This window comes from Saccopteryx leptura, chromosome 8 (assembly GCF_036850995.1).
Source record: "Saccopteryx leptura isolate mSacLep1 chromosome 8, mSacLep1_pri_phased_curated, whole genome shotgun sequence".
Taxonomy (NCBI): Eukaryota; Metazoa; Chordata; class Mammalia; order Chiroptera; family Emballonuridae; genus Saccopteryx; species Saccopteryx leptura.
Genome location: NC_089510.1, coordinates 65,571,707 through 65,598,985, shown reverse-complemented (window position 1 = coordinate 65,598,985; position 27,279 = coordinate 65,571,707). Strand labels below are relative to the sequence as shown.

At 48.1% G+C, this 27,279-nt stretch overlaps 1 protein-coding gene across 6 annotated transcripts; it reads right to left on the bottom strand.

Annotated features, from left to right (window-relative positions):
- Positions 1-2,866: 2,866 nt before the first annotated feature.
- BCL6 (BCL6 transcription repressor) lies at positions 2,867-25,636 on the bottom strand. Of its 6 annotated transcripts, none has more exons than XM_066346816.1 (10): positions 25,575-25,636; positions 14,847-14,885; positions 13,881-14,052; positions 12,078-12,299; positions 9,431-10,402; positions 8,859-9,046; positions 7,277-7,444; positions 6,084-6,214; positions 5,849-5,986; positions 2,867-3,105 (listed from the first exon to the last, which is right to left on the bottom strand). In XM_066346816.1, the coding sequence occupies exons 3-10, from the start codon at positions 14,039-14,041 to the stop codon at positions 2,962-2,964; spliced, it is 2,124 nt and encodes a 707-aa protein (XP_066202913.1). In that variant the 5' UTR covers positions 14,042-14,052; positions 14,847-14,885; positions 25,575-25,636; the 3' UTR covers positions 2,867-2,961. The 6 variants fall into 6 exon arrangements, with proteins under 6 accessions (XP_066202913.1, XP_066202916.1, XP_066202919.1 ...); XM_066346819.1 differs by lacking the exon at positions 25,575-25,636 and adding an exon at positions 24,012-25,518; XM_066346822.1 differs by lacking the exon at positions 25,575-25,636 and adding an exon at positions 24,042-25,518.
- Between the last annotated feature and the right edge of the window lie 1,643 nt (positions 25,637-27,279).

Genomic DNA, 27,279 nt, shown 5'->3' with positions numbered 1-27,279 from the left:
TAACCTCAGACAAGTCCCTGTCTCGGTGTCCTTATTTCTAAAACGGGAACATTTGTCTCTGTTCCTCCTTCTCTCGGGCTGGGGTAAGGAGCAGAAGCCTGGCTCCGCTCTCTGTCCCAGTGTGCCCCAGCGCGCCTGTGACAGTCGGCCAGTTCCTGCCTGGCTCCCGCTCGGTCCTGTCATGGGTGGATGACAGATTTGAATTAAGTGATCCTTATCATCCCGCATCACTTCCAGCTTCTAAGCAACTCTGCTTAATTCTAACCACCCCATGACTCTGGGTTTTACCCTTCAACTACCACCCTGGTCCTGAGAAACTTTCCCCTTAAAAATCCCACAATGTAGAGAAAAACCTCAGGCGCCCCTGTTTTGAAAGTTATGCATTTGTGAAAAGTTGCATTCACGTCACGCTTTTGTAATAAAAATTCTCTATTCCCTTTGCCCCAGCTTATCTGTTTAGAGATTGTTTGCTTTTTACTTGTTATTGATCGTCAATTGGCTACAGTTACTCATTCTTTGATCTTCCCTTTTGTTTGAACTTGAAGCCACCCACACTGTCTGCCTCACCCCTAGTCTCTTTATTAAACAGTAATGATATATAAACAAACTCAGAGTCCCTCAGGGAGCCAAGAGGGCCCTGGGGCCGGCCTGTGAATTATCATTCCTGAAGCTGTCTGTTTTTGAAGTCCTTTTGCCAAGTTTCTATGGGAGCCGAGGGATCATTTTCTCCTTTTTCAAAGAGCAGGGTGAGCTGAGGCCTCGAGCTGGCAAGTCCTTTAAAGTCAGTTTCAAAGGAAACCTGAGCTGGAAGGCCATGCGGCTGGCAGAGGGTGGTGTGACTTTCTGAGGCTCTCTCTGGGGCTTTGGGTGGTCAGCTCCCGTAAGCTTCCCAGCACGTGCTCAGAGCCTGCTGCAGAGGCACTGCCAAGGGACACCGCCTTCCGACCAGGGCCCAAGGGCCCAGGGAAGGCTCTGCTCCATGTCCCCGCCCCACTGCCAGGTAGGAACAGGAAGGGGGCGCTGTGCCGCCTTTCTCCTCTGGGCCAGGGGCCAGGACCACACTTGTCCTCACCATTCTTAGGTCTCATCAATCAAACTTGATCCCTGGGGTTTTTTGAGGTTAAAGAACACTGGGTGCCAAAGTAAGCTAGGTGAAATTTATGTCTGAATCATGGAATCATAAGCGATCTAGAGAATCCAACCCCTTCATGGGTAGGTTGGGAAGAGGACCCAGAGGATAACGATTGTGCCCAATCAGACAGGAGGAGGTGGCTGACCTCCACCTCAGAGTTCTTTGGGCAAGAGTACTTCTGCAGGAATGGAGGTTTGCTTGGCTAGTATCCATTTATAAAGCTTCCAAGTCTATAGATGTTTGTCAACCACTCAGCAGATACCAAAAATACACCAAGGCTGAGAAATCTCTGACTGGGGCCAGAGGCCTTCAAACCATCCCCTGGACCCATGCAGAGAGAAATTGTTTATGAAGCCAGGAAGCAAAATGGACTCTCTCACATCCCAGAACGGGCAAATTCTCCAAAGCCCGGAGGAGGAAAAGACTCATATACCCTTGTGTCAGAAAGGCGAGAACTATAGTAATTTAAAGCTTCGCCTAGAGCTCTGAGTGAATCAAACAAACAAAGAGAAGGGAACCAGCCAGAGGTGAGCGGTCTACCCAGAACCCCCCACCGAATCTCCTCCTGACCAGGGCTGGAGTCTGCAGTCGGCTCTGGTGCTGGCAGCCAAGGTGGGTCCCTGCCCAGCGCCCAGGAGCAAGCCCCAACCTCAGCCTTTCCAAGACTTCCCCAGCCAGCAGCTGCTACCCTCGCTAAGCACTTCCCACTAGGTTCAGAGCAGAGGAGAACAGACCCATTCAAGTCCCGATTCCAACACAAGGAAAGACTTGACTTTTCAACATTTTATTCTTGTATTTGTACAGCTATATTTTACAACGTGGTAATGCAGTTTAGACACAGCCAAACCCTGTCTCCGGAGTAGTTATAACACAAGCATGATGCAGAATGTGATGGATGAGACAAACATTCCCAAAGAGAGCTTAGTTAGTGACAACTTCAAGTCCCTGTGTCTGCCTACACTTCAGAAAGGGATGGCGTGCTCGTCCATCGTTGAAAACTTCCATGTAAAAGGCACCGTAGGACACGTTGTATAAGTATATACAAACCAGAAACTAGAACAAAAACTACACATTTTCCTTCTGCAGCTTTTTTTGTTCTTTTTTTTTTAATACACACTTTGTAAATTGTAAACCTTCACTTGCAAAAAAATACAAATACACTGAGGCATTTTAGACAAAATATTTTCTTACTTATACAGATGCAATACTTAAAATATTCTCTTAAGTGCTCTTTCTCAATAAAGATTCTCAGATCCGTGTCTGCCTGCAGATACAAAATCGAGCCTTTAACGCAACTTTATATTTTTAATATATCTTTTTTAGGTTTATATATATTTATTTTATATATATATATTTATATATTTACAACTTTGCCATATATTCCTTCACCTTTGGTTAAAAAAATTAAAGCCCTCTGTTTGATAACATACCGAAATCTCTTCTTTTAAAAGAAAACACATTTACATACAAAAGAAACATCTGTTCCCACAAAACATATACATTCCTCATTTTTGCAGACTAAGTCAAGTCAGAACTTTTGCATACTCCCCCACTTGGATATACAAAATGATTTTGCTTTTTGCTGACATGGTTCGCTTTACACATAGGAGAAGAAGCAATATTATTTTCTTAATGTTTGACGGCAGTGAGGGAAGGGGAGCTGCCTTGGCTCCCGGTCCCCACGCCCCACCCCCCACCCCCCACCCCCAGCTATGGTTTTGCACTAGTGGATGAAAGAGGCACTACATCATGGGATGAACATTGTTACAGTATCCTTCGGGTAGATTCTGAGAAGGGGGCTCGAGTGGAAAGCATCAACACTCCATGCTTCAGCAGGCTTTGGGGAGCTCCGGGGGCAGGTCAGTGGCAGACACGCGGTATTGCACCTTGGTGTTGGTGATGGCGCCATGCTTCTGGCGCAAGTGAAGACGCAGCTGGCTTTTGTGACGGAAATGCAGGTTACACTTCTCGCACTGAAGGAAAACCAGAGGTAAACTGTTAGCTGTCACCGACTCAAGAAACCTGTCATTGTTCAGAGACCCAGAGAAAGAGCTTCTCCCTGAGAATGACAGGGCAGATCTTCCTTCTCCATGGCCAGGTTAAGAACCCATCTGAATCCAGGGTCCAGCTAAGGGACTAATAAGCTTTATGCAAATATTTCTCTGCTCCTTCCAAAATGTTGTTCATACTTTTCTCCTGCTTAAGCTATATCTCCTGACTTAATTCCGTAAATTCATGTCTCATCCAAAAATGCAGTTCAGATGCAAACTTCCCTAAATTTAATAATCTCTCTAGTATGAAGAGAATCTCTCTTTCCTTTGAAACCTCTGTAAGATTTTTAGCTTTGCCTTATCAGGTGAGGGATGATTTGACAGCAGTGACCACTTCTTACTAAACTTTATCATCGTCCTAGTATCTAGCAGAATACACCTCTTCCAGGCATCCCCAAACTACGGCCCGCGGGCCGCATGCGGCCCCCTGAGGCCATTTATCTGGCCCCCACCACACTTCTGGAAGGGGCACCTCTTTCATTGGTGGTCAGTGAGAGGAGCACTGTATGTGGCAGCCCTCCAACGGTCTGAGGGACAGTGAACTGGCCCCCTGTGTAAAAAGTTTGGGGACCCTTGTTAGGCAATTATACATTAAATGTAAACACATTTGGACAAACAGTCTATAAAAGTCTGAATTTGTGAAAATTATCGAGTCTAAGATAGTCCTTAAAAATGCAATTACTGGATATTCCTTCTTAGTGTGCACACTTCAGGTGAGCTAACAAGGCCTCACCAAGTAGTGCTGTTTCTTTCTTTGATTCAATGGATGAATGGTAACAATTTTAGTGGACAAGTTACTTAAAAGTAAACTGAATGACTAAATGGGGTAATCTGGGTGCCATCCTGGAATAGGAAAAGGACAATTTTGGTAAAAAGTAAGAAAATCCAAATAAAGTATGGACTTTGGTTTATTCTAACATCATTATGGGTTCATTAGTTGTGACAAATATATCATCTAATGTAGATGCTAAGAGCAGGGGAAACTGGGTGCACATGGGAACTCTATACCCCTTGGCAACTTTTCTCTAACTTTAAAACTATTCTCAAATAAAAGTACAATAAGATATGTTCATACAGAGAATATGTATTTAAAGTAAAAATGGAAATAAGTTCAGAGAAATCCAAACAAGAACAAATAGGGGAGTGACTAAAAAATGCCTTAGTCTCGGGAGAAATGGGGCTTAGACCCACCACCCTCTGCCGTCTGTCACGAGGGTGTCATTTCTCTCTCTGGGCCTTGGTTTCTCTTTATGAGGGACTGAATCATACACTCTGCAGGTCACTCTTAACTCGGATATCCGTGCATCTAAACTTCCAGCGGATGATTATAATAGCAAATATTTAGTGTCCTCTCACTGTACGCCAAGCACCATTCTGTACACTTGAGTGAATTCATTTACAAAATACAGCTCTATGGGATGGGTCCTATTACGGGCTCCTTTTACAGGTGAGGAAATTAAGGTACTGAGCGGATAACTAACGTGCCCAAGAGCAAACAGCGAGTAAGAAGATATCCACTCAAGGCCTGATAAACAAACCAATGAAAATAACCACATTTTCTGTTAACGTTTGTGATAGGGGTTAACCCTTCATTGGTTTGTTCTTGTGCTCATCACTACGTAGAGTGATGCCATCAGCTCATCAGCGTCAGCATCGTCCAGGCCAGTGGTTTTCCACACTCGTAAGCCAGGGCCTCTCTGTTCAAATTCAGTGGAAACTGGAAAGGTACCTCAGTGACTAAGCACAGTTTGAACACTGCTCATCTACAGCATCCTCGTCATCAGAAAGAAAGAAAACTGCGGCCCAGTGAGGGGGTTGGGGTTTGCCCACAGTCAGAATCAGAACCCAGCTATCTCAGCTGCCTGGCCAATAGCTTCCCCTCTACAGCAGAGATCCGCACACTCTTTCTGTAGAGCCAGACGGTAATTATTGTAGGCTTTGTGGGAACGTTTATGTGCCCCGACATGACTCCGCTCTTGCCGTTGTAGTGTAAAAGCAGCCACCGACAATACGTACACAGGGAACATGGCTGTGTTCCAATAAAACGTCACAGACTTAGAAATTTACATTTTATCAAATTTTTTTAGACATTTAAATATATAAAAACCATTGTTGAATCACGGAATGTTAAAAAATGAGCCCACAAGCCCCGGTGTGCCGAGTCCCTGCTCTGGAATGTGATTCTGATGGGCAGCTCGCGGCATCCTTGGGGCGGGCCATCTGCTCCTACTTGAAATGGCCTTTTGTCTGTTTTATTTTATGTCACCACATTCTTCCGGTTCTCCTCCTACTCCTATGGCTGCTCCTCCTTAAACTGCTTAGCTCCATTAGAGTGGACATTAAGCCCAGCACAGAGGAGTGCTGTAAGCACTCAATAAGCGTTTGCGGAATGAACAAAAAACTCCACTATCTATGTATACACAGTCCAGACCTCTTTCCTAAGACCCGGATCACCTAGCCCAGTACCCCCACTTTAAGGATGAGCAAACTGAGGCCCAGGCCAATGTCAAGCAGGGTATCTTGGAAAACCAGGCCCAAATCTAGGTCTTATGATCAGCAGAAGATCCCACTCTGTGCTTGAGATGGGAGCAAACAGTTCTGCTGGCCCATGCCTCCAGCTCCCTGTCCCTCCCAGGCCAGCCGGCAGCCACAAAGGCTTCCTTACATGGTAAGGTTTCTCTCCCGTGTGGATTCGCAGGTGGCTCTTCAGAGTCTGAAGGTGCCGGAAGCGGGTGCCACAGATTTCACACGGATAGGGCTTCTCGCCAGTGTGGATGAGCACGTGGGCACGGAGGTGGGCCACCTGAGTGGGAAAGCAAAGCATTAGGGGCTGTGTTGGGGTGTCCCTCAGCAGCTACACGCAGAGCTGGAGGGGTCTGTTCCCCACACCCCCTGCTCACCTGCACGAATCGGGCCCCGCAGGTCTCGCATTTGTAGGGCTTCTCTCCAGAGTGAATTCGAGTGTGTGTTTTCAGGTTCGCCGGCCGGTTGAACTGGGCCCCACAGATGTTACAACGATACGGTTTCTCACCTATTACCGAGAGAAAGAGAAAAAGGATAGCTATACTCAGTGAAGGTCGCCATAGTCCCTGGCCCCTGGATTTCAAAGTAAGCTGCCCTTTCCAGGGCCACTCAACTTTCTATCCCTTGGAAGATGTCAAAGAGAGGGTTCAGAAGCCTGCCTTCTGGCCTGCCCACTCCCTGATACACACACTCCAGCACCCTGGTCACAATCAAGAAGCGTGGAGGAGTAGGAGCAATGGTGGGTATAGGACAGGGAGAGAATGAGGTCCCAGGAGGCCTTGGAACCAGCTTTGTCTTAGGATTATCTAACAGCGGGACCTGGAAAAGCCACTCTCCTTCTCTGGGCCTCAGTTTCCCTGTCTGGATCCCAAGGGGCAAATTTAGATGACCTGGGAAGGCTCTCCTAGCTCTTTGCTTGGATAAGACTGATTCAATAGCCAACCCACTCAGCAGGGAGATACCATCAGGCTGCTCCAGTTTCTCTCTTAGAACAAACATGCTTTTCCGCTTGCGGCAACTACAGCTGGATTCCATTTGCAAGAGAGGTGGGGCCTGTGGAGTGGATGCTCAGACAGAGGAAACCGAGAGAAGGGCTGTGCCTTCCTTCATGGAAAGTTTCTGGGATAAAGGAGCCATTTAAAATACCAAGAGAGTCAACTTTGGACAACAATCAGGTTATTAGAAGCTACCTGGAATGTGAGTTGATAAGGAATAAGCCCTGGGAGGAAATCAAGAGGCCTTTAGTTTTGTTTTGTTTTTTCCTGGCTTTACAAAAACTGAATCTCTCAGCCTTAGTTTCTCCCCCTTGACCGTGGGATTAACACTTCTGACTCCAGCAGAGTAGAGAAGCAGGACAGAGCGATTCAGAGGAAAGACAAAGGACACAGGAAGTGGACGAGTCACTAAGCAAAGACGGGACAGGGCTAGGGCCCTCATTCCGGCCAGGACGGGGCCTGCTGGCTGCCTCACCCCACAGGGGACCGCGCTCCCAGACCGCTTTCTCCGGAGTCCTCTCCCTCTCCTGACCCCAGTCCCCCTGGCGGGCTCAGCGCAGTGGGCGGGGCCATACCCGTGTGGACGGTCTTGTGGCTGGCGAGGTTGCCCTTGTAGCGGAAGGAGGCCTGGCAGCGGTCACACTTGTAGGGTTTGTCACTGTGGGTCTGCAGCGTGTGCCTCTTGAGCGAGGCCTCCTCAGAGAAGCGGCAGTCACACTCATTGCAGAAGAAGGCCCCGTTCTCTGTCAGAGGGCGGGAGGGGACACCAGTGTCAGCACAAGGAAGGGAGGTAGGGCTCCAGGACCCCTCCCCTCTGTAGCTACCCTCAGGGCCCCTGCCCAACCAATAGAGAGCAGAGCCCAGAGCGAAGGACCTGTGGGAAGTTTACGTTCTGTAGGTTTTAGAGTCTCAGTTATGGAGGAGAAAGGAGACAGATTTAAGGATTAAGGTCCGGAAGGAAGGTCCAACCAGCAGGTACCCACAGACCTCCGCCAGCCTAAAGAAAGCTCCACGGGGCTCTCCCTGCTCTGGTGAGTGCTGGGAGCTGACTTTTCTAGTCAGTTCATGGTTCTATCTGCATTCATCCACAGATGCTCTTGGCAAGGCCCTTCATGTCCCTGTGCCTCTCTGGGTGTCTCAATCTCTAAAATCAGGATGATAAACCTCTGTCCTACCTGCTTCATAGAAGTGCATTATATAACACAAAGCATCATAGGAATGCAAGATACAAATAAAATTCAATGATACTGTGAAGTCACTGGAAGGATGATTGACAAATATGGTCACCCTTGTGCCGATCTGCATTGCATGTCTCCCCAAAACTTCTGTGAGATTGGGGAACCAAAGATGATGGCGAAAATAGAAACAGAGGCCCAGAGAGAAGGTCTTGGAGTGCAGAACAAAAGCAAAGGGCTGGGGGGGCGGGGCGGGGGGCAGTCCTCGCTCTCCAGCTACAGTTCCGCAACCCTGTGCCAAACCTCTCAGTGCAACTAATCTGTTTTTTCTTTTGTTTTAACAATTTGAAAATGGCACATCATGGTGGCTCACTGCTGATTCGGTATTAGTGGGAAATATTACTGCAGCCAGAGCTGCAGGAAGACACAGACTTTCTCATCTGGTAAACACTGGGGATGTCAAACACAAACTATCCAGAAACATCAGTTGAATAATTTAGGTCAACTAATCTAATTCAGCTGACATGTATTGAGTGCCCACTCTGCTCTAGAGACTCACTAGGACCTATGGGAGCCATAGGGTAAATCAAGCCAGATGCTTCCCCTTATGGGATGGACAACCTAGCAGGTGCAATAACATGCACGTAGATCCCACACTAGAAGTTTGGGTCCAGAGGGGCTAAGAAAGCTTTGGAAGTTACAGCCAGCCCCACAAGCTACCTTTTCTGAAATGATGCTATAAAATCTGTTTAGGCATTCTCTATTACCCCATATTAATTCTAACAACCCTATCCCCTGCTTTGGTCAGCCCAGTTCCCTAAGAGGTCAAGAGTGGGGCGATCAACTGGTGCCAATGGACTTCCAATCCAGAATTTGTCCCAATCAGTGACAACAGAATAAATAAAATGGAAGGAAAACCCCATAGAGGTAGGGGCAGGGGCCGGCCCTCTCCCTGGCCAGGGAGGGAGGGGAAGGAACTCACCACAGCTGGAATCCGAATACTCAGACTGGGTCTCTCCCATCTCCTCTGGGAAGGTGGGGCCAGCGGTGTGGAGGCACATCTCCGCATGCTGTGGGGACTGAGAGCCGCAGGACGTACACTTGGGGGGGTGCAGGTAGAGCGGAGAGTGGCTCTCGCTGCCGCTGCTGCGGGGGGAGCCCGTCAAGGACCTGCAGGTGGAGAAAAGAGCCTCAGCCGCTGGAGCAGAGTGGAGCCCTCCGCTGGTCCCCGCTGCTGGACTAGGTTTCTTCCCCTCAGTCCTGCATCTGCAGCCTGGAGTCTTCCTCGGTCCAAAGCAAGAATGAGCATCCCCCACCGCACCAAGACCACAAGGACTGCTCTTCTACCATAGAAGGAATCCTCTTGCTTGCTAGGATGCTTAAAAGCCTTCCTTACTTAGGCTAATTCAATCATTAGGCACTTATCCTACACCTCTAATATGCTCAGCATTTCAAGCAAGGAAAGGACACAGCCCCTGCATCCATCAGAAGAAGTGACCCTGAAACCCTGCCCAGTAGCCCCTGACGCTAAGCCTGGACTGCGCCTGAAATCACCTGTTGACGATGTTGTTGAGCCGGCTGGCCTGGGGGATGGTGGAGTCCTCCCCATTGGCGCTGAGCTTAGTTGGGGACTGGAGGTCAAGGGTCTCAGGCTCCATGGGCGGCTGGCAGGGCGGCGGGGCAGTGTAGGCTTGAGGAGAAAGGTGGCCCAGCTCGGTCTGCTCGGGCCCCTCTGGTTTGGCATTCTGGTTGAGGCTGTTGAGCACAATAAACTTGTATTTCTTCCAGTTGCAGGCTTTGGGGTCAGTGGGACTCTTGGCTGGAGGGGAGCCGGAGGCCTGCAGGATGCAGGCGTTCTTGCTGCTACAGGACTCCGTGGGCGAGTTGGGCTGGCAGTCAGACTTCTGGGGGCTCTGTGGACTAACCAGACCCTTCCGGTTGAGGGGTGCGTTGGGGGGCTCAAAGTGCAGGGCAATTTCATCCTCTGAGGAGGGTCTCTCTTCCTCCTTGCCAGCCTTGTCACAGGGGAAGTATGGGGCGTTCCGGGCGGAGGGGGCGGCTGGCTTGGGGCCCTCGGCCACACTGTAGTGCATGTCACTCCGTGCCTCCTCTGGGGCTGCCTCCTTGGGCGAGTAAATGTTGCTGTGGCACACACTGGGTGCTATCTCCATGGCCAGCCGGCTATACTCCCCAGGGACTGGCCTGGCACTGTCGCAGGGGAGAGCCCGCTCCTTGGGGAAGGGGTTGGCCACGGGCATCCGGACATCGCGCAGCTCCTCATCGGAGAACAGGAAGCTGCTGACGGGGAGGTGGCTGTACATGGGGTAGGAGGCTGGCGGTGTGGACAGGCCGTTGTACAGGCTGGGGGCAAAGGCTCTGCTCTCACACGCAGGCGGGTTCCTCAGGGGCAGGCTGTTCTCCACCACCTCACGGCCCCGGTAGGCCATGATGTCCTGGGGCATCAGCATCCGGCTGTTCAGGAATTCTTCACGGGGAGGCTTGATGGCAGGAACCATCTCTGCTTCGCTGCAGGAGAAAAGAAAAGGGGACACGGGTCTTCAGATTGGAACTATTAAACAGACGACCTTCCAAATGACACTCATCTCTGTAAGCACAGTTGTGCTTGGGTTAGTTAGACATAGGGGACGTGGCTCTGGAGCAGGGAAATAGTTGCAATCGCAAGTCACTGCTTGGAGTCTAGCAATCTAGCCCACAGTTGGGGAAATGAGGCCCAGAGAAGAGAAGAGTGTCACCCACACCACTGGTGACTGTTTACACCTGATCTTGTATGTTTAAGCCACATATGTAGCTAGGGATGTGAATCTGGAATTCTCTGGATTATTACAGAACTGAAAGCTTTCAGAGACCTTATCTCATCTCACCTCTGCAAAATCTTGCAAGGAAGGGAAGGCGAGTATTACTGTCTCCACTTTATTCACGTGGAGACAGGCTCAGGGAGGGGAGAATTTATACAATTCTGGCACCACATATACACAGGGCCATAGACAGGCTTGTATCCTGCGAGGAAAGCACTGGAGTGGAGTCGCAGGGAAGTGCTCTTCAGACAGCAGGTGGCATTGCTTCCGCGGGAAGCCCTGACTCTGAAGCAGCCAGACCTGATTTCCAATCCCAGCTGAGCCACTTAGCAGCTATGTGACCTAGAGCAAGTTACTTAACCACTCCAAGCACAGGGCCTGACCTAGAGAAAGTACTCACAAATGATGGCAGTGATGATCTTGCCACCATTCTCACCCACAGGAGACAAAGAGCTCTAGTTGATACACTTGAAGAGACATTATGTAGGCAAAAAACAGGCCAGCTCAAACATGATCACAGTTAACAGAGCTAGAACTGATGAATAAAGTTTAAGGGAGCCATTTCAACTCGCCAGAAAGAGAAGCTTTCTGACTGTCCAAGGTCGACTACATGGCTCTGGGAACACTGCACCCCTGGTTCCTGGAGGGGTTCAACCAGAGGTCCCCAAACTTTTTACACAGGGGCCAGTTCACTGTCCCTCAGACTGTTGGAGGGCCGCCACATACAGTGCTCCTCTCACTGACCACCAAAGAAAGAGGTGCCCCTTCCGGGAGTGCGCCGGGGGGCCGGATAAATGGCCTCAGGGGGCCACATGCGGCCCATGGGCCGCCATAGTTTGGGGATGCCTGAACCAGAGGCTAGAATCCCTTCTGTTTGAGAATGGTTGCAATCATCCCGGAGCAGTAAATCACATGGTTCCACACCAAGCTCCTCACTTCATTGGCTCTCAGACTCTTCACCTTTAAGTAATTGGTGTGTCTTCCTAGCCCATGGAGAGGGACTTAGTTAAAATAGACAATCTAAAGGACCGGCCAAAAAAGGCTTTAGGACACAGAGGAAGAACTGAAGAAAGAGCTGAGTGATCATCATAAAAACATCTACAGAGAAGCTAGCTTCCGAGCATGGCCCTGCAGGATGGGTGTGTGCAAAGGGCATATGAAATGAATGGGAGAAAACTGGGAGGTAAGGGTAAAAAAGACGTATCTGGAGAGCAGTAAGGAGTTCAGTCAGCCTGGAGCACAAGCCTTCATGAGGACAGAAGTGTGCAAAAAAAATGAAATGTAGGTTGTGGTACATTATAGAGAATTATTTTTTCTGTATGCATGCATTATCAAGGGTTTCTGATCTCTTTCATTTTCAAGGCTTCCATCCAGTGGCAGCTCACCTGGCCTTGATAAACTTCCGGCAAGTGTCCACGACATGCTCCATCTGCAGGTACATAGCTGTGGCCATCACGGCCATAATGTTGCCTTCCCTCAGATTGAGCCGAGATGTGTACATGAAATCCAAGAGGATGCAGAATCCCTCAGGGTTGATCTCAGGATCTAGATTGATCACACTAAGGTTGCATTTCAACTGGTCTGTGAAGATGCTGTAGAACAGGCCGCTGTAAAGCAAACAAACGTCTCACTGTAGCAGACACAGACTCAGCCGGCAATTGCAGTCAGCCCCGCATGCAGCCCCTCTCCGGACCCTGGCTCCAAAACTTCCATGGCCATTAATAATGGTGCCATTTATGGAGTGCTTCCTAAATATCCGTGAGTCAGTCAGCACTTTTCAAACATTATCCTGTATTCCTCACAACCTTACCAGGTAGACACTCTCATTCTCCCCCTTTCCAAAGGGAGGAACTAAGATCAGAGAGGGTTAAGTGATTCTCTCAAAGTCCCAGAAACTACTTGCCCTTTGATGTTAACTGCAGAGATGCCTAGAGTTAAATGTAACCCTCATTTGTAGTAAATATTTTAGTCTGTATCTTTGGGATAAGCCTTTCCCTTTTTCCATCACTTTATTCTCATTTTCAAACCCTTATTGTATTTTTTTTTAAACCAAGTTGGGCAATGATGTCAAATAAATAAAATGATGCCTACATCTACATTCTACTGAATTTTTTCTAAAAGCCTATCGACTATCACAACATCAATATATTCCTAGAAGATGCAAGTCCACCTTGAAGCCATGCCTCCGGGTACCACATTGTCTGGCAGAGGAAAGAGCCCTGAGTTAGAAGGCAGGATTCTGGGCTGCCATCTCAATTCTACTTTTTCTGGGTTTGTTACCAGAAGTGAACCTCACTCCAAACAGTAAGAAGCAATGCAACCTTGGGTAAGAGACTTTCCTTCTCGAAGCCTTGGGTTTCTCATCTGCAAAGCAGGGACAACAGTGTCTGCCTCACAGGGTTGTGGCAAGAATGAACGTGTAAAAGGGACAGAATGATGCCTGGCACCTAGTAAGCACTCGGTTACCATTAACCATTACACTTTTATCTCTATAAACCTATTCTCTCCACCACTAAAAAAAACCCAACCAAACAAACAACAAAAACAGGTGCTTATTATATTATGGCTGTAGAATAAGTTCTCTACTAGCATCAAGATCCCCGCCTCTACATCAGTTCACCTACGAGTGTCCTTGTTTCATCATCTACAAAATGGAGGCAATCATGCCACCCATAACACAGGCCACTATGAAGATCCAGGGAGCTGATATAATATAAAATTTCTCTCAATACTTGAAGTCCTTGACAAATATGAAGACAGAGCTGGCTCACTCTCACTGACTTATCCATGGAAATACAGCCACGTGTAAAATACAGTTATGGAATAAAACAGCAAAAGATTTCATATTTTTAGCATCTTTCACTTTTCATGTTTTCACGCGTGAACAGAAGTTATTCTCCACGTTTGCCCCAAACACATCCTCTCTTGAAACAGTATCTGATTTCTTCTCCCTCTGTTCCAGGGGAACAGAAACTCTCTCTTCTCTAAAGGTGTGCGCATGCGTTCTCTTTCTGGGAACCGACTGTGCCGGGCCCTATGCTGGACACCCGGACACAAAGGAGCCGTGATCCCAAACACAGCAGGAGGCCCGCAGACTCTGCCTCACCCCGCAGACTCTGCCTCGCTCGCTCGCTGCCAGCGCCAGCGCTCCCCCTGTAGCCAGCTCCCTTTCCCTTCCAGACCCTCACCTGCAGGCCATGAGGACTGTCTTATGGGCTCTAAACTGCTCACGGCTCACCACTATGACAACATCAGTCAAGATGTCACGGCTCCGGAGGCGATTAAGGTTGAGAAGAACGTCGCTGGCATGGCGGGTGAACTGGATACAGCTGTCAGCTGGCGAGGCCATTTTGTCTTCACCTGCCAAGAAGGGTCAAAATCCTGTTAGTTCTCCAGAACCTGTTTCGTGCTTACCAGTTTCTCCAGCCTGCCAACATACGGAATGCAAACCGAGGCCCCTTGTGTTTGGTCTTTAACCAATACATGGCCCATCTCTGGGCACTACTGTTCACACCTATAAAACAGGGAGAATAATTTTTATCTAACAAGTTGGAACTGAAAAAGCCCTTTATGGAAAAGGGGAAGGGAAAGAATGTTCTTAAGTGTTTTGCCCACATATACCAAATACTCTGCCAGCAGTGAGAGGCAGTGAGAGGGTGACGGGGGTGAGAAACCAAGCTCTAAAGGTGAGCATGATATCTTTGACTTGTTTTTAGCTGTGTGACTTGGAGCAAACTGCTCAATGTTTCTGGGCTTTGGTTTCCCAAAATGACAGCAGTTGTAAAAATTAAGAGATATGTTCCTGATCCAAAGTCTAGGTTCTAAAAAAATTATAGCTATTCTCATCAGTATTTCATTTCTCCACTCTTAGGCTTTAGAATGATCTCAATGTAGCTCAAGTACATTGCTGGTATGTAGCAGGTGGCTAAGTTAATTTGTGCTAAGAAGTACAGGAATGAATGATGTCGCCACAAGTGTTAAGATCGTCTAATGCAGGGGTAGAGAACAAGGGATGGAAGCGATGGAAAGGGAATCAGCTCTCCTTTACCTCATCTAATGAAAAGTGGTCAAGTTCACAGAAACATATGCATTGCCAAATTCAAAAGAAACAGTTTTTTCCCAAAATTTTAAAGCATATAATTCCATTTACTTACCCAATGCTTTGATTCACAGTCCAAATTTTTGCTTAAAACCTACAGGGAAGAGAAAAAAAATTAATTTAATGAACGTAAGATTGTCCACTAAAGTCTTATTTTAGGACACACGTGTTTAGTTTTACTTTGATGGCTGCAGCCTGCCAGCTGGTGCGGTTTCACCATAAGCTAGCAAGCATTTTTTCCAGATCTACTCTTACGAAAACAACTGGCACCCAGAGCCGTGTTTATATCCTGAGTACTGGGGATACATTATATACATTAATTACATACACGTATACACATATGCATCCTTTCTCAATGTAAAAAAAAAAAAATGTATACCACCCCAAAGCCACTGAATTTATGGGAAAGAAAAAAATTTAAAGAAAGAAAAAATTCAGCATTAATGAGGATGATCCTTAAGGGGCCTAAAACATTTGAACGCTTTTCAAAAGTGGCTAAAGTATTACCTTTCAAGTCTTAGAATGATTCCACAAGGCCAACAAGGTCAATATCTTTCTCCCAACTTCACTGGTGACAAAACTGAGACTCGGATTCAAGTGGCTTGCCCAGGACAAACAGCCGGGCAGTACTTTCGGACTGTCTGACACACTTAAGACTGAATACAGAATCTGCAGAATACAACCTGAGATGGCATATCTATGCTTTTCTCAAGAATCTTTGCCTTCCGTTTAAAAGTATCCTCTCCTTTCCCTCCTGGGTCTAAGACCAGATACAATGCCACAATTTTCCAAGTCTGTGCTTCCCCCTGCTGGTGAAAGATTTTATTTAGATGAGACTGGCCAGGGAGCCTTCATGAAATAGGTACCTTCTCCAAACTGGCTTCTCTAAAACAAAATAATTTAAAGCACACGTGGAAGACTTTCCTTTACGATTGTACCTGGGCTGCAGAACAAAATAGTATCTGATCCCCCTTCCCTAGCCCACCCCTACCCCCCTTTATTTAAGCCTAGGCCTGAGAGCTCTCTTCCGGGTGCCGGGGCCTGAGGCCAGGGAGGTCATGTTAGGCCGCATAGACGGTGAGCAGCCGGCCCTAGGTCTTCTGGCTCAAATTCCTGACCCCTTTCCAAGTCGGCCTACGTGCCGCAGAACATGCAAGACGGCACCCTGATGTGGGTGAATCTCGTTTTTAAGTTCCTTCCCCCACACAAACACTTTGCCCCCATTCCAGGCTGCTGAGTCTTACCAAATGAGCACTCTAAAATGAGAGGTTTCCTTGAGTCTGTAACCAAAAACTCTGACATTTCTCTGTGGTCCCAAGTGCCAGTCACTCAATCTCATCGGCTTCAAGGTTAGGTATGCATGTGAGTGAGTGGGAGATAGGGGGAAGAAAATGGGGGGAGGGAGAGGACAGAAAAAAAGACGAAAGAACCTATTTCCTCTTGTCATACTCACTCAAAATGGGCAAAGAGAGATACACCTAAATTGGTCCTAACCAAAGTTCAATGATTGTCTGCTTTGAAAAAGAATGCTAAAGGCACATGTGCAGTTTATTTATAAACGCGCTCCTTTTCCCTCATGGAAGAGATCCCTAAACACCTCTCAAATACCTACAACTGTCCTTCAGCAGCCCAAACCACTGGCTCGCCCGCAGATTTTCAGTCATACACTTTTGGAACCACAGGAAGCCCAGATTTGCGATTTCACCTCGACACTTGGCAATGATTCGCTCCAAATTTGTATTGAAACAAACAAAACTATTCCCCTGGGTCTACTATCAGCCCTACTTTGGGCTGGGCCCTTTTCACCCAAAACCTCTGCCTAGGTTGGCCAAAAACAAATGCACATATACTTAAGCCCATGTCCTTATTAAGTCCATTCCTTCCTACACAGCTATGCCTCAGGAGGCCCCTCAAGTAGTGAATGTGTGGGTTATGGTGGGTGTGAGAGACTGGCTTCCCTCTAGATGCTGCAGGTGTGGAGGTACCACTAGTATTTGGTTTGTTTTTTTACAGACTACTCAGTTCTTCCCAGTCCATTACTGTATCTGATCCTTATAACAGCCCTGATTTACTGGGGAGGACACTGAGGCTCCAGGGGATAAGCCTTGCCTAACATCTCAAAACTAATCACCAGTAAGCTCTGGACAAACCTGTCTGCTAGCTTCAGACAACTCACCAATGCCACACACAAGACTCATCCCACAAAAACAACCCGGAAGCGGAGCTCCCCGAGAGAAACTGACAGCTGCAAGGAAAGGCCTGGGCCCAGACCTGGACGCCCCCTGGTCCCAACCCCGCCCCTGCCACAGTAAACTACCAAGCGAGAGTTAAAGGTTGTCTTCTCCAACCTCCCTCCCCTGCATACTTTCTCTCCTTTGGTTCTTTAAACTTAGACACCTTCAGGAAGGCAGATCCTTTAATGGGTATGGAAAAGAAAAAAGAGATCTTCTCCCAAAAAAGAAAGAAAGAAAGAAAGAAAGAAAGAAAGAAAGAAAGAAAGAAAGAAAGAAAGAAAGAAAGGAAGGAAGGAAGGAAGGAAGGAAGGAAGGAAGGAAAGAAGGAAGGAAGGAAGAAAGAAAGAAAGAAAGAAAGAAAGAAAGAAAGAAAGAAAGAAAGAAAGAAAGAAAGAAAGAAAGAAAGAAAGAAAGAAAGAAAGAAAGAGTTAAGACAGCAGAAATGACAAAAAAACAAGAGAGGAGATGAGAGGAGGGCAGAAGCGGGATTCCAAGAGCGAACCAATACAAAGACGCCATCCTTTCCTCTCTCCTCCCCTCTGGGGACACTAGGCAGCCCCATTCTCTCGCTCACGCAAGGGAACAAACCCGAGCCCTGCACGCGGAAACAAACCGCCCAGATTCGCCCACCTCCACTATACCGTACCTGTCCGCCATGGACTGCCCACCGGGGGGCGTTGTGCCACCACCGCTGCCCATCCACCTCCAAGCCCCCGCAGCCTCGGCTGAGGCCCCGTGGTACTACCGTAGCAGCCCTTAATTTGGTTGCATTCAGATAAAACTTTTCGTGCACCTCGGTAACTAACATTGTGTGTGCCTTTTTCTTTTCCTGTTACGCCGTCAAGGCAGGGGGCAGTGAGGGGAATGGCACAGCCCTCTCATTCCCGGAACGTAGTCAATCTAAGCTCAGCGGATTTCACAGAACATTCTCTGCCTATCGCCGGCTCCAACGAGAAGTAACTTTCCAGGAAGCTGCAGGTCCCCGACGGCCGCCAGGATCGCTGCCTGCGCCGCGGGCCGCGGGGGATTCACCCCGGGGAAGGGGGGCGGGGCCGCCCGGGGAGGCTTATGGAGAATACCGCACACTTTCCCCTAAATCCCTCGGCCGCGCCAGATCCACGGACTCTTACAGCTCGCCTAGTCCAACCCGTCCCCCACAGCAATTTTATAAATGGGGAGAGTCAGACAAGTTAGTAGCAGAACCGGTCTAGAACCCAGAATTTCGGGTACAGTCCGAGGCTCATTTCATAACTTCAAGTTGCCCAATTCTGGCGTTTATTTGCCTGGGGCGTCATTTATTTTTTTTTTTCTCTTTTCGCTTGGTCCCTAAGTCCCTTTTTAAGAGGGTGAGTAGACGATACGCCAAGGTCTAAAAGATGGACTCCCTAGGGCTTAGGGTCTCCATCTAGCGCGCCCCAGCCGAATTGGACAAAAACTAAACCGAAAGCCCTTTCCGCCTACGTTGGCAAGTAGGGGAACCCAGCTCTGCTGGGTTTCCGCCCAAAGTCTTCAGAATAGGAGCCGCCAGGATGTAACTGGCCAGGTTTCGGTATTTCCGAATTAGATTTCCCCGAAATCCGGTGGAGACATGGTTAGGATTCAGCAGAGACCCAGATGCTGACCCCACCGAGCGCACGTGCGCGCTCCAAGGTTGCATCGCCTTCCCATGGCCTTCCTCAGAATTATAACCCCTGAGGCCCTCTCCTAATTATCTCAGTAGCAGCATCCAAGAGTCGCTTTTGGGGGGCCGGAGCTTGGGAACTTGGGATGGAAAAGACGCAGCCTTTAAGGCCACAGCTGGGCTTTAAAACTGGCGTTGGCTACACACTGCCCGGCGCAACCCCATCAGCCATGCCATCAGGCAGTGCCATGGTCCGTTCATAAAGACCCGGCCTCTCCAGCCTCATAAAATTCTACTTTGAGGCTTTCTCACCCTTTCACTCAGTGGAATAATGGTGAAAGCGAAGGCTGAAATTTAATATAGGACGTAGTGAGAATCCAGGAAGGGAAATTAAAATTAAGTAAATGCACTTATTGGAAATTAGGAGTCCCGTGGTTTCGGGAGCTCAAACCTAATCATGTTTTACCGCTACTTAACACTAGAGGGAGCCGTCCCATCAAGTCTTGAAACCAACAACCCCCTTGTTGCCCCGCCCCTCCTTCCTTCCCATTGACCTAGTTTCGACAGTCTCGGGATTTGGAGAACTCTGTCCTCCACCCCGCCCCCCTCATCCCCCGCCCAATCCCGGCCGGCCGTTGGATTATTGGTAATCTAATAACTCCAATAACTCGTTGAGAAATCCAAAGGAGAATGTGGAAATACAAAGCAATGTTTAGGGGCAGGGACGAGGAATTTTAATAAGCCTGGAGCTGCCGCAGTGAAACCCGCATCAGGGTTCCTGCCGGAGGAGCTCTCCCTTTCTCCGCAGCATCTCAGCTAAGGAACTACTTGGGTCCAGCCACAGTGGTCCTGCGGTAGGAGGTGGGGTCAAACTGCGGAGTTGTTTTTGTTCTGTGAGGGACACTCTTCGCGCCCTTCCTGGGGGGCAGGAGGCGGGGAGTCGACAGTAGATGAAAGCGAACTTGATAACGCGGTAGCCTCGGCAGTAGTTTTGGGTGACCGAGATGTTCACGGACATTATGTCCTGCCTTTCATTTCTACCATGTTTCCTGACAACAGCGCTCTTGCAAGTCTGCAAGCTTCTAGGAAATGCAATAAAAATAGAGGGATGTGTTTTATCAGCAAGATCTGAAGAGGAGCTGCAGAAGGGACGCTCCCCATGCTCTCAGCTTGCGACAGCCTTCCAGAAAGTGCCGGCAGACAATGCCAGCAAGCCACGACCCCGAGCAAAGATATCTCAGCCATTCTGGCTGGACCCGCTCGGCCTTTGCAAAAAGGCTGACGGGGGAAGGGAGCGGCATGATCTTCCCAAGCAAACAATGCCTTTAAAAATCCGATCTGGACAGAAGTCAGCCAAGGTCTTTATTCACGTTAATGAAGATGGAAGGCACTAACTGTCCTTGGAAAGGGATGAGTCAAACTTGACCGCTCTTCAAACACGTCCCCAGATTTGTTTCCAACCTTAACAGAGGTGCGTTTCTCCGACGTGGCCTCTCACAGCTCCCATAGTGGGAGAGGATAAACTCGATTCCTGCGGACCAGGAAGGTTGGAGAGGACAGCGTCTCCTGCGGGCGCGGGTGCCGGCGGTCGCTAGGGGCCGCCAGGACACGGACGCACGTTTGCCACTTTAAGTTTTTATCTGTGAAGGTACTGTGGCATACATTTTACGAGGATACACTCTGGCGGTCCATATGACCAACCCACAACTGATTTCTTTCCAAGCCACTTAGCAAAGTTTTGAAATAAGGGGATAGAAAGGGATTTCAGAATCCAAATATAAGACTCGGGTGCATCAAGGTGCACCTCGGCATGTCTAGGGACTATGCCTTAACCAGTATCTAACATATACATCACCCCCCACACACAAAGATCTGAGACTCCCACCCCCACTCGATCAGTACAACTGTAGGGTTTTCATGTAAGTTACTGAAAATCTTAGGCCAAACTTTGTAAATCAATTCCTCCAAGACAGCTAGAGAACCGTTTCCAAAGACAGTGACCTAAGAGGTTGGAATCAAAGCTCTCTGAATCAAAGCTGTTCCCTCTCTTAGATACCTTAAAGGGCAGAGATAAACTTGCCTTTGACTTTCAGTCACTGACTTGGATTTTCAGAAGCTTAAAATCTGGCCCAGGCTAGGTCACTATCTCACTATTAACAGGTCCCCTCAGCAGGCCTGTTTCCTCAATTGTGAACAGTTGTATGTCCTGGAGCCCCCATGTCATCCTTCCACTACCCCACCCCACCCCACCCCACCCCACCCAGAGAGGCCACAGCAATAGGAAGGTAGTATAATTAAAATGGGTTATTTTGTGGTTCTCTTCTTGGAGGCAAATGGCCATCACTAAGCAACGCTGGACTGGGCAAGCATCCGGGAGCTTTCTACTTTTCATCCGCCTTACAGAAGCTTTGGAAGAGTATCCTCCCAGCAGTCAGTCCTGGCACCTGGCTGGGATACTGGGAGACCTGAGGTGACGCTGTCACCCACCGCCCAAGGTGGGAATCTCAGCCAAGACCTATCACTAGGTGGCAGACTCAGCCTGTCCGAAAATCACCGCGCAGCCACAGCATTCCACGCCCGGCTACCCTTTCTTTTTCGCGCTCTCTTTTTATTTTATTTTTTAAATTTTTATTTTTTTTGCCTCTTAGGGGGAGGGGTTGCCTTCTTAGACAAAGCTGGAAAACATTTTATTTACTAGATGTAATTCCGTTCTTCGCGGTGCTCACGACTCTAGCAACCACAACATATTATCTGGAGCTGAGATCCTGTAGTTGATTTTTCCAGCAGGAAAGGGTGAATGTATTGAAAAGGGAAAGGAAGGGTGCGCTAGTCTTCAGAAAGCAGAATGGCAATCGACAGCATTTAGCCCAGCTCCCCGCCAAACACTGGTCGACAGGCAAAGAAAGTCCAGAATAAACTCCAGATCCCCGCAAAAAAAAAAGGGGGTCCCTGGAGGCCACGGCAGGGGCCAACCCGCGTTCACAGCGTTCCGCAAAGCCAGGAACGGAGGAAGAGGGAACGAATTCGGTCTTTTGATGAGGTCCCTGATCTCCTACCGAGAGACAGAGAGGGTTGGGAGATGCCTGTTTTGGCTTCCAGTGGGGCGAAGAGAAATCGGCAGCTTTGCCACAACGCGGCACCTTCACTGGGATCACTGCGGCGGCGTTCCCACTTGTTGCGCAGTGCAGAAAACTGGCACGCGTCACACTACTTTAACTCCCAGGGGTCTCCAAACCCACCCACAGACCAGACAAATACAGCCCCGTGCAATCCCCTAACTTCAGTCCCGAATCCATCCCCCACATACACCACCATCACCGCCAGCAAAACGACAGGGCTTCCAGTCACTATGGGTATTTACACTAAAACATTCCTTCTCTCGATGTCAGACAGGCAGCAGATGTCAGGTGCCCTGAGAAGACAAGTCCAGCGGGAAGGGGGGCTACTTCCTCCTGGAGAGCTCGCTTCCTTAAAGCCAACTAGACAACCCTCCCCCTTCTTGGATTGTACACACAGAGACACACTCTTATTCAAACTACTTTGCCTATTATATGACACCATCCTAGCTGAGAAGTAACTTTTTCCCTTCTTATTTGAGAGATCAACTGCGAAGTCCTCTTCTTTGAAAAAAGTTAGTTTTATCTCCCCTTCCTAAAGGAAAAAATTCCTCATGAGATCATTTCACAATATTTTTCAAATATTTGCCTTGTGCACCTCGAGAGTTCCATTCCCCAAGGGGTGGCGCTGCTGCACCACCTCCACTGAATCTTAAGTTTTACACAACAATGCGGGGTTGTGAGTATGGCTACCCCGCAGGGGAGAGAGGGAAGGAAGGATTTTGACATCTAGTCATGGCTACCACTTACTCAACCAACAACTAGAACTTTTCAAGGCTCAGCAAACAACTTAAGAATTTAGAGTTCTACCCCTGTCCACCAAACCCAGAATGAATTGGATGATTTTTTCAAGAAAGCATGGGGTAAAAAAAACCCCTTCGAAACTGAGCACAGAGGAAAAGGCCAATTGGAGAATTCTAGCTTCCACTGGCTGCCTTCTCCTTCAAGTTGCCTAATTTTAACAAACAGCGTCTAGCCTTATTGTCATTATCAACAGATCCTTAAAGTCAGCCAGTGATTGGGCCTGCTGTATTAGAAAGTCTTTCAAATAGTAAGATATTGAAAACTTCTATTTATAAATGGGGAGGGGGTACCATTTCCCTATCTACAGGTTTCTATGTTGGCTTGAAGACTAACTACAGTCATTTTAGCAAGGGAATGCCCTTCTCCTGGTTCTCTTTATCCACTTCCTCCTCCCCCGGAGACAAATATCTTTTCTCCTTTAAAAAAAAAAGTATATATTTTAAAGCGAGAATGTGATTTCACCTCATTCCTTTGAGCTCATGTTTGCTACCTCCAGGAATAGCGTGTGGACTGGGGCCAGATGAACTTCAACTTGGGCTGCAGATTTACGAGGTTCTGTTCCAGTGCCAAAGGCTCTTGGTAGTAAATAGTGAGCAAAACAGATACCTGTCTCCTGATGAGTCTTATCGCCACCCTCCCCCCTTATTTTTTTTAAGTTATTTATTAAAACCACACACACACCTTGCAAAGAAAAAGGGAAACCGGCTGTCTCTGTAGAGGAAGCCGGTGGCATCGCTCAGAGCCACAAACTGTATTTCTAAACAGCCCTTTCCCTGGTTCCTTCTCTCCTGCCCCACTTTTTTTTTTTTTTCCGGACAGTAAAAAAAAAAAAAAAAAAAAGCATCTACTGACATCCACTTTATTCAAAAAAATTACAAAATTTTTCTACTAAAAACTATAAACTGACTGGGGGTGGGAGGACTCCATAAAAGAGTAAATCAATTGGGGGGGGGGGTAGAAATGACCAGTTCTCTGAGATGGTCAGGGATCCAGTAATAGCTCTGGACTTTCAGTACCTTGTTTAGGGTCATTCTCCCTGCTCAGTTGTCAGGACCCCACCACCAAGTCTAAACTATTGTGAGGAGGGATTCAAGATAAAAGGGGTCTTTTTCACTCTTTTAAAATCTGTTGTGTTCTTGTTTTCCATGGGGAAGCTTTAAAACTCATGGTTGCAAAACTATTCCATTTTTCGCTAGAGTTCCAAGAACACCATCATACAGGCAACGCAATCCACAGTCTTCAAGACATTTACCACACTACAGCCGGCAGCGGGTGCCCCCCCCCCCGCCCCCTGCTCCAACTGCCCCCAGGATCAGTCAGTCGACTTCCGAGTCTCCAACTCCCTACCCGCTCCCGCCCCGGGCCGCCGCCGCCGCCGCCGCCGCTGCCGCCTTCTCCCATTCCTACTCCCTCGAGGAGAGCCACAGGTTGCAAATCCAACCAACCTCGCAATCCGTTTTTGCAAAATCACTCACAAAGATCTCCCTTTCGCGCCCGCGTCCCCTCCTCCCGCGCTGGGTCGCCTGGCCAGGACCACAAAGTGCCCTTCTCTCCTCCCGGTTCTTACACGTAAGGAACGCGGGCTGGAGCTGTTTTGTTTTTTCCCTTGCCCAATGCAAAGACCTCGGGAATTTGAAGCCTGACGTCGGCTCCTCTCCGGCCCGTAGTTGTCATTTTACAGAGCTTGCACCATGGAGAAATAAAATTTAGGAACGAGGGGGAACAGCCATTGGGAGCTAACACCGAGTCACGCAGTGCCCAAAATACAAACACCGCGACCGCCAAGAAATCCCGCCACCTTTCTGCTTGGCTGGGCTGTCCTATGAAGGCTCCCGGAGTCCCCACACGCTGAACAGCACCGCAGGTGCAAGTGCGTACCCCTTTCCCCCCAAAAATAATCCTTGTCCCGCCATCTGCTTCTCTCCTTAGGATGGGGAGAGAGAGCACGCGGGGGTTCCCAACTCCCTCAACTGCAACCAAGAAAGAATAATTTTCAAAGTATTCAACATCCCCGCCCCCAGGCAAGCTAAACCTCCCCTAAAACACAGAAGAAGGGGACACCAAAACATTCGCATCTGATTAGGAAGATCACAGTTCTGAAAGGAAAGAGTAAAAACTATACTTCATCTGGGGTTTAGGAGGATAAAAAACAAATTAAAAACCCGTAAAAAGAAAAAAAAGAAAAAACAATGAGGAGTTCGCTTGCATTTTTCTTCCCAAATCTCAGCTCGGAGGCAGTGCATCTAGAGGACCGAGGGCGGTGGAAGGGAGCCAGCGGGGCGAGCGAGCAGGAAGCCTCCCTCCTGGCCTCCCCGGAGTTACAAGAAGGACGCGAGAGGGGATGGAAGAAGAGGAGAGGGAAAGGTGGAGGGAGGAAGGGAAGCGGAGGCTGGAGCATAGTTAGCAAAGAAGGCAGTTTGCAAGCTAGAAAAGAGTGGAAAAAAAAAAAACACAGCCGCACGAATCCAGCGAGATCACAAGCCGTACGCAAGCAGGCAGCAGAAAGAGCGAGAGCGCGAGCGCGCGTCCTCTCCGCGGTTTAGGGCCAGACAGCCCCTAGACCGGCTCGGATCACCCCCCAAACACTGTCTCGTCCTCTCTACTCCGGCCGCCCCTTAACTCCCCTCCTTCCTTTCCTCCACCTCCTTTCCGAAAACCAAAACAACACAAGGGAGGGTGGCAAAAGCCTCCCCAACCGGCCGACTCACTTAAAGACAACAAGAATAAAATAATAAATACATAAAAAAATCTATATCCTAGGGTGGGAGAGACGTGGGACTAATCTTCGGCATTTATTTTAACACCTGACAGCTAGAATAAATAAATATATACATTTATATCAATAGATACACATAGGAAACTTGGAGCCAAAGCATTTGGCAAGAGCGGAAAAAAAAGAATTAAAAGGTAAAATAATGATCATGAGCAGCGGCGGCGGCAGCGGCACCAGCGGCAACAGCGGCGGCGGCGGCAGCAGCAGCAGCGGCGGCAGCAACAGCAATAATCACCTGGTGTCCGGCCTTTCCTAGAAACTTCTTGCATCACCACTTCTAAGAACCCCAGTTCTAAGAATCAACAGAGCTCAATTCTCGGAATTTGAGCTTCGGACTTCACCACTGCAACATGGCAGGGGAGGACTCAGTGTCAACTCTCAGGGACTTTTGCATCTCCTGGCCCGTAAAAAGCCCTCAAATACATAATATTTTTTCACAATCCAGCAAATTTAGGGGCTCTAATAGGTTGGGCGTCTCGGATTTGGAGGTTCTGGTTCCAGAATAGAGGGGGTAGACAATGGCCCTCCCTCCCCGGACTCCCAACGATGGTACGGCCTGCTCCGCCACCGTCACGTGGGCTCCCCCTCTGTGACGTCGGCGTCTTCGCTATAGCAAAGCTCGGCCTCTGGAATTCTGAGAACTAATTTGCTATTCGGTGACATAAGAGGGGGAGTGCGCTTTGCTTTCCCCGGGTCTGGGGCTAATTCCTCTCTTACCCATAAACTGAGCTCTTCGAAGTAAATTGCACAAAAGGGAGCGAGAGATTCGAACCGTTGGAAAAAGTGTTATATATAGTAGGTTTAGAGGCGAGTAAAAGAACAAACAAACAAACACCACAGCTCTTTCCAGCTAGAATATTAGGCACTACGAGAAAAATATTTGCCAAGCAGTTTTCGGTGGGTTCATTTGCTTTATTTTTATTTTGGACAGTTTTTTTTTCCTTATTGATGTGATGGCTTGGGATTTTTGGTCGTTCTATTTTGATGGTGTTCGGGTTTTTGCTCCTGATTTTTGCCTTTTCCAAGTTTGTGGTGTTACGTAAATCGTAGGATCCCGCATCGGTTGGATTTTGTTGTGTGTGTCTTTTTCCCTAATCTCTCAAGCTTTTTAAAGAAGATGTGCTATTTTAGTACTGATGCTATTATTGAAAGAAGCTGAAATTTTTGGTCGTATGTAACCATCCCAACCCCCACTTTTTTTTCTTCTTTTTTTTTTTTGGTGCAATTTTATTTTTCCCCTTGGACTTTTACTGAGAGGAGGCTCTCCTGCACTTAAGAAACATTTCCACAGGAATTGTTTTGGTTTGGTTTGTTTCTTTCCAGGACAGCAAGTGGTGGGTTTACTCTTTCTGTTATTGTAGACTCTTAGAAAATTTTTTGCTGCAAGAAACGTGTGTATTTGGGTATGTGTATGCGTGTGTTCTACAAAATTCTGTAAGCCAAATGCAGTTTGTATTTTGCTTTTTGCTAACGTCTTGATCCCCCTCTCCCCAAAACCCCCAACCCTACTCCTGTCTCATTTCAAGGTCGTTGTCAAAAATCTCTTCTGTCGGTGTTTTAAGACATTAGACGGAGGGAATTCAAAAGGTCTGCCGTGCCAGAATCCCAGATACTGCCTGTATTTAGAACAGACTGTGCTACAACCACAACGCGCTGCACACAGCGCAGTCTTCAGCCTTAGAGCTGAGTTGGGAGGAGGAGGAGGAAAAAGGGGAAATCTTTCTTTCTTCCTTCCTTCCTTTCTTTTTTAAAGGCAAATGCAGTACAGAATTATTTCACTGTGGGCCTTGGTTTGTTTATTCAGAACTGCCAGTTTCTCTATTTAAATGTTGGTTGGGGTTTTTTCCCCTCCTACTCATCCCTGAATGAGGGAGACTCTTGTTTCTTTTATGTCTCTCTCTTTAAAAAAAAAGGGGGGGGGGTGAGGGGAAAATAATATT

What these genes read in the sequence shown, in the direction of transcription:
- BCL6 (XM_066346816.1), bottom strand. Translation starts at nt 14,041, where the DNA reads ATGGCCTCGCCAGCTGACAGCTGTATCCAGTTCACCCGCCATGCCAGC. An exon ending in ACAGTCCTCATGGCCTGCAG is followed by an intron (nt 12,300 to 13,880) that starts GTGAGGGTCTGG and finishes TTTGCTTTACAG; the next exon opens with CGGCCTGTTCTACAGCATCT. An exon ending in CTCAACAACATCGTCAACAG is followed by an intron (nt 9,047 to 9,430) that starts GTGATTTCAGGC and finishes CTCCACCTGCAG; the next exon opens with GTCCTTGACGGGCTCCCCCC.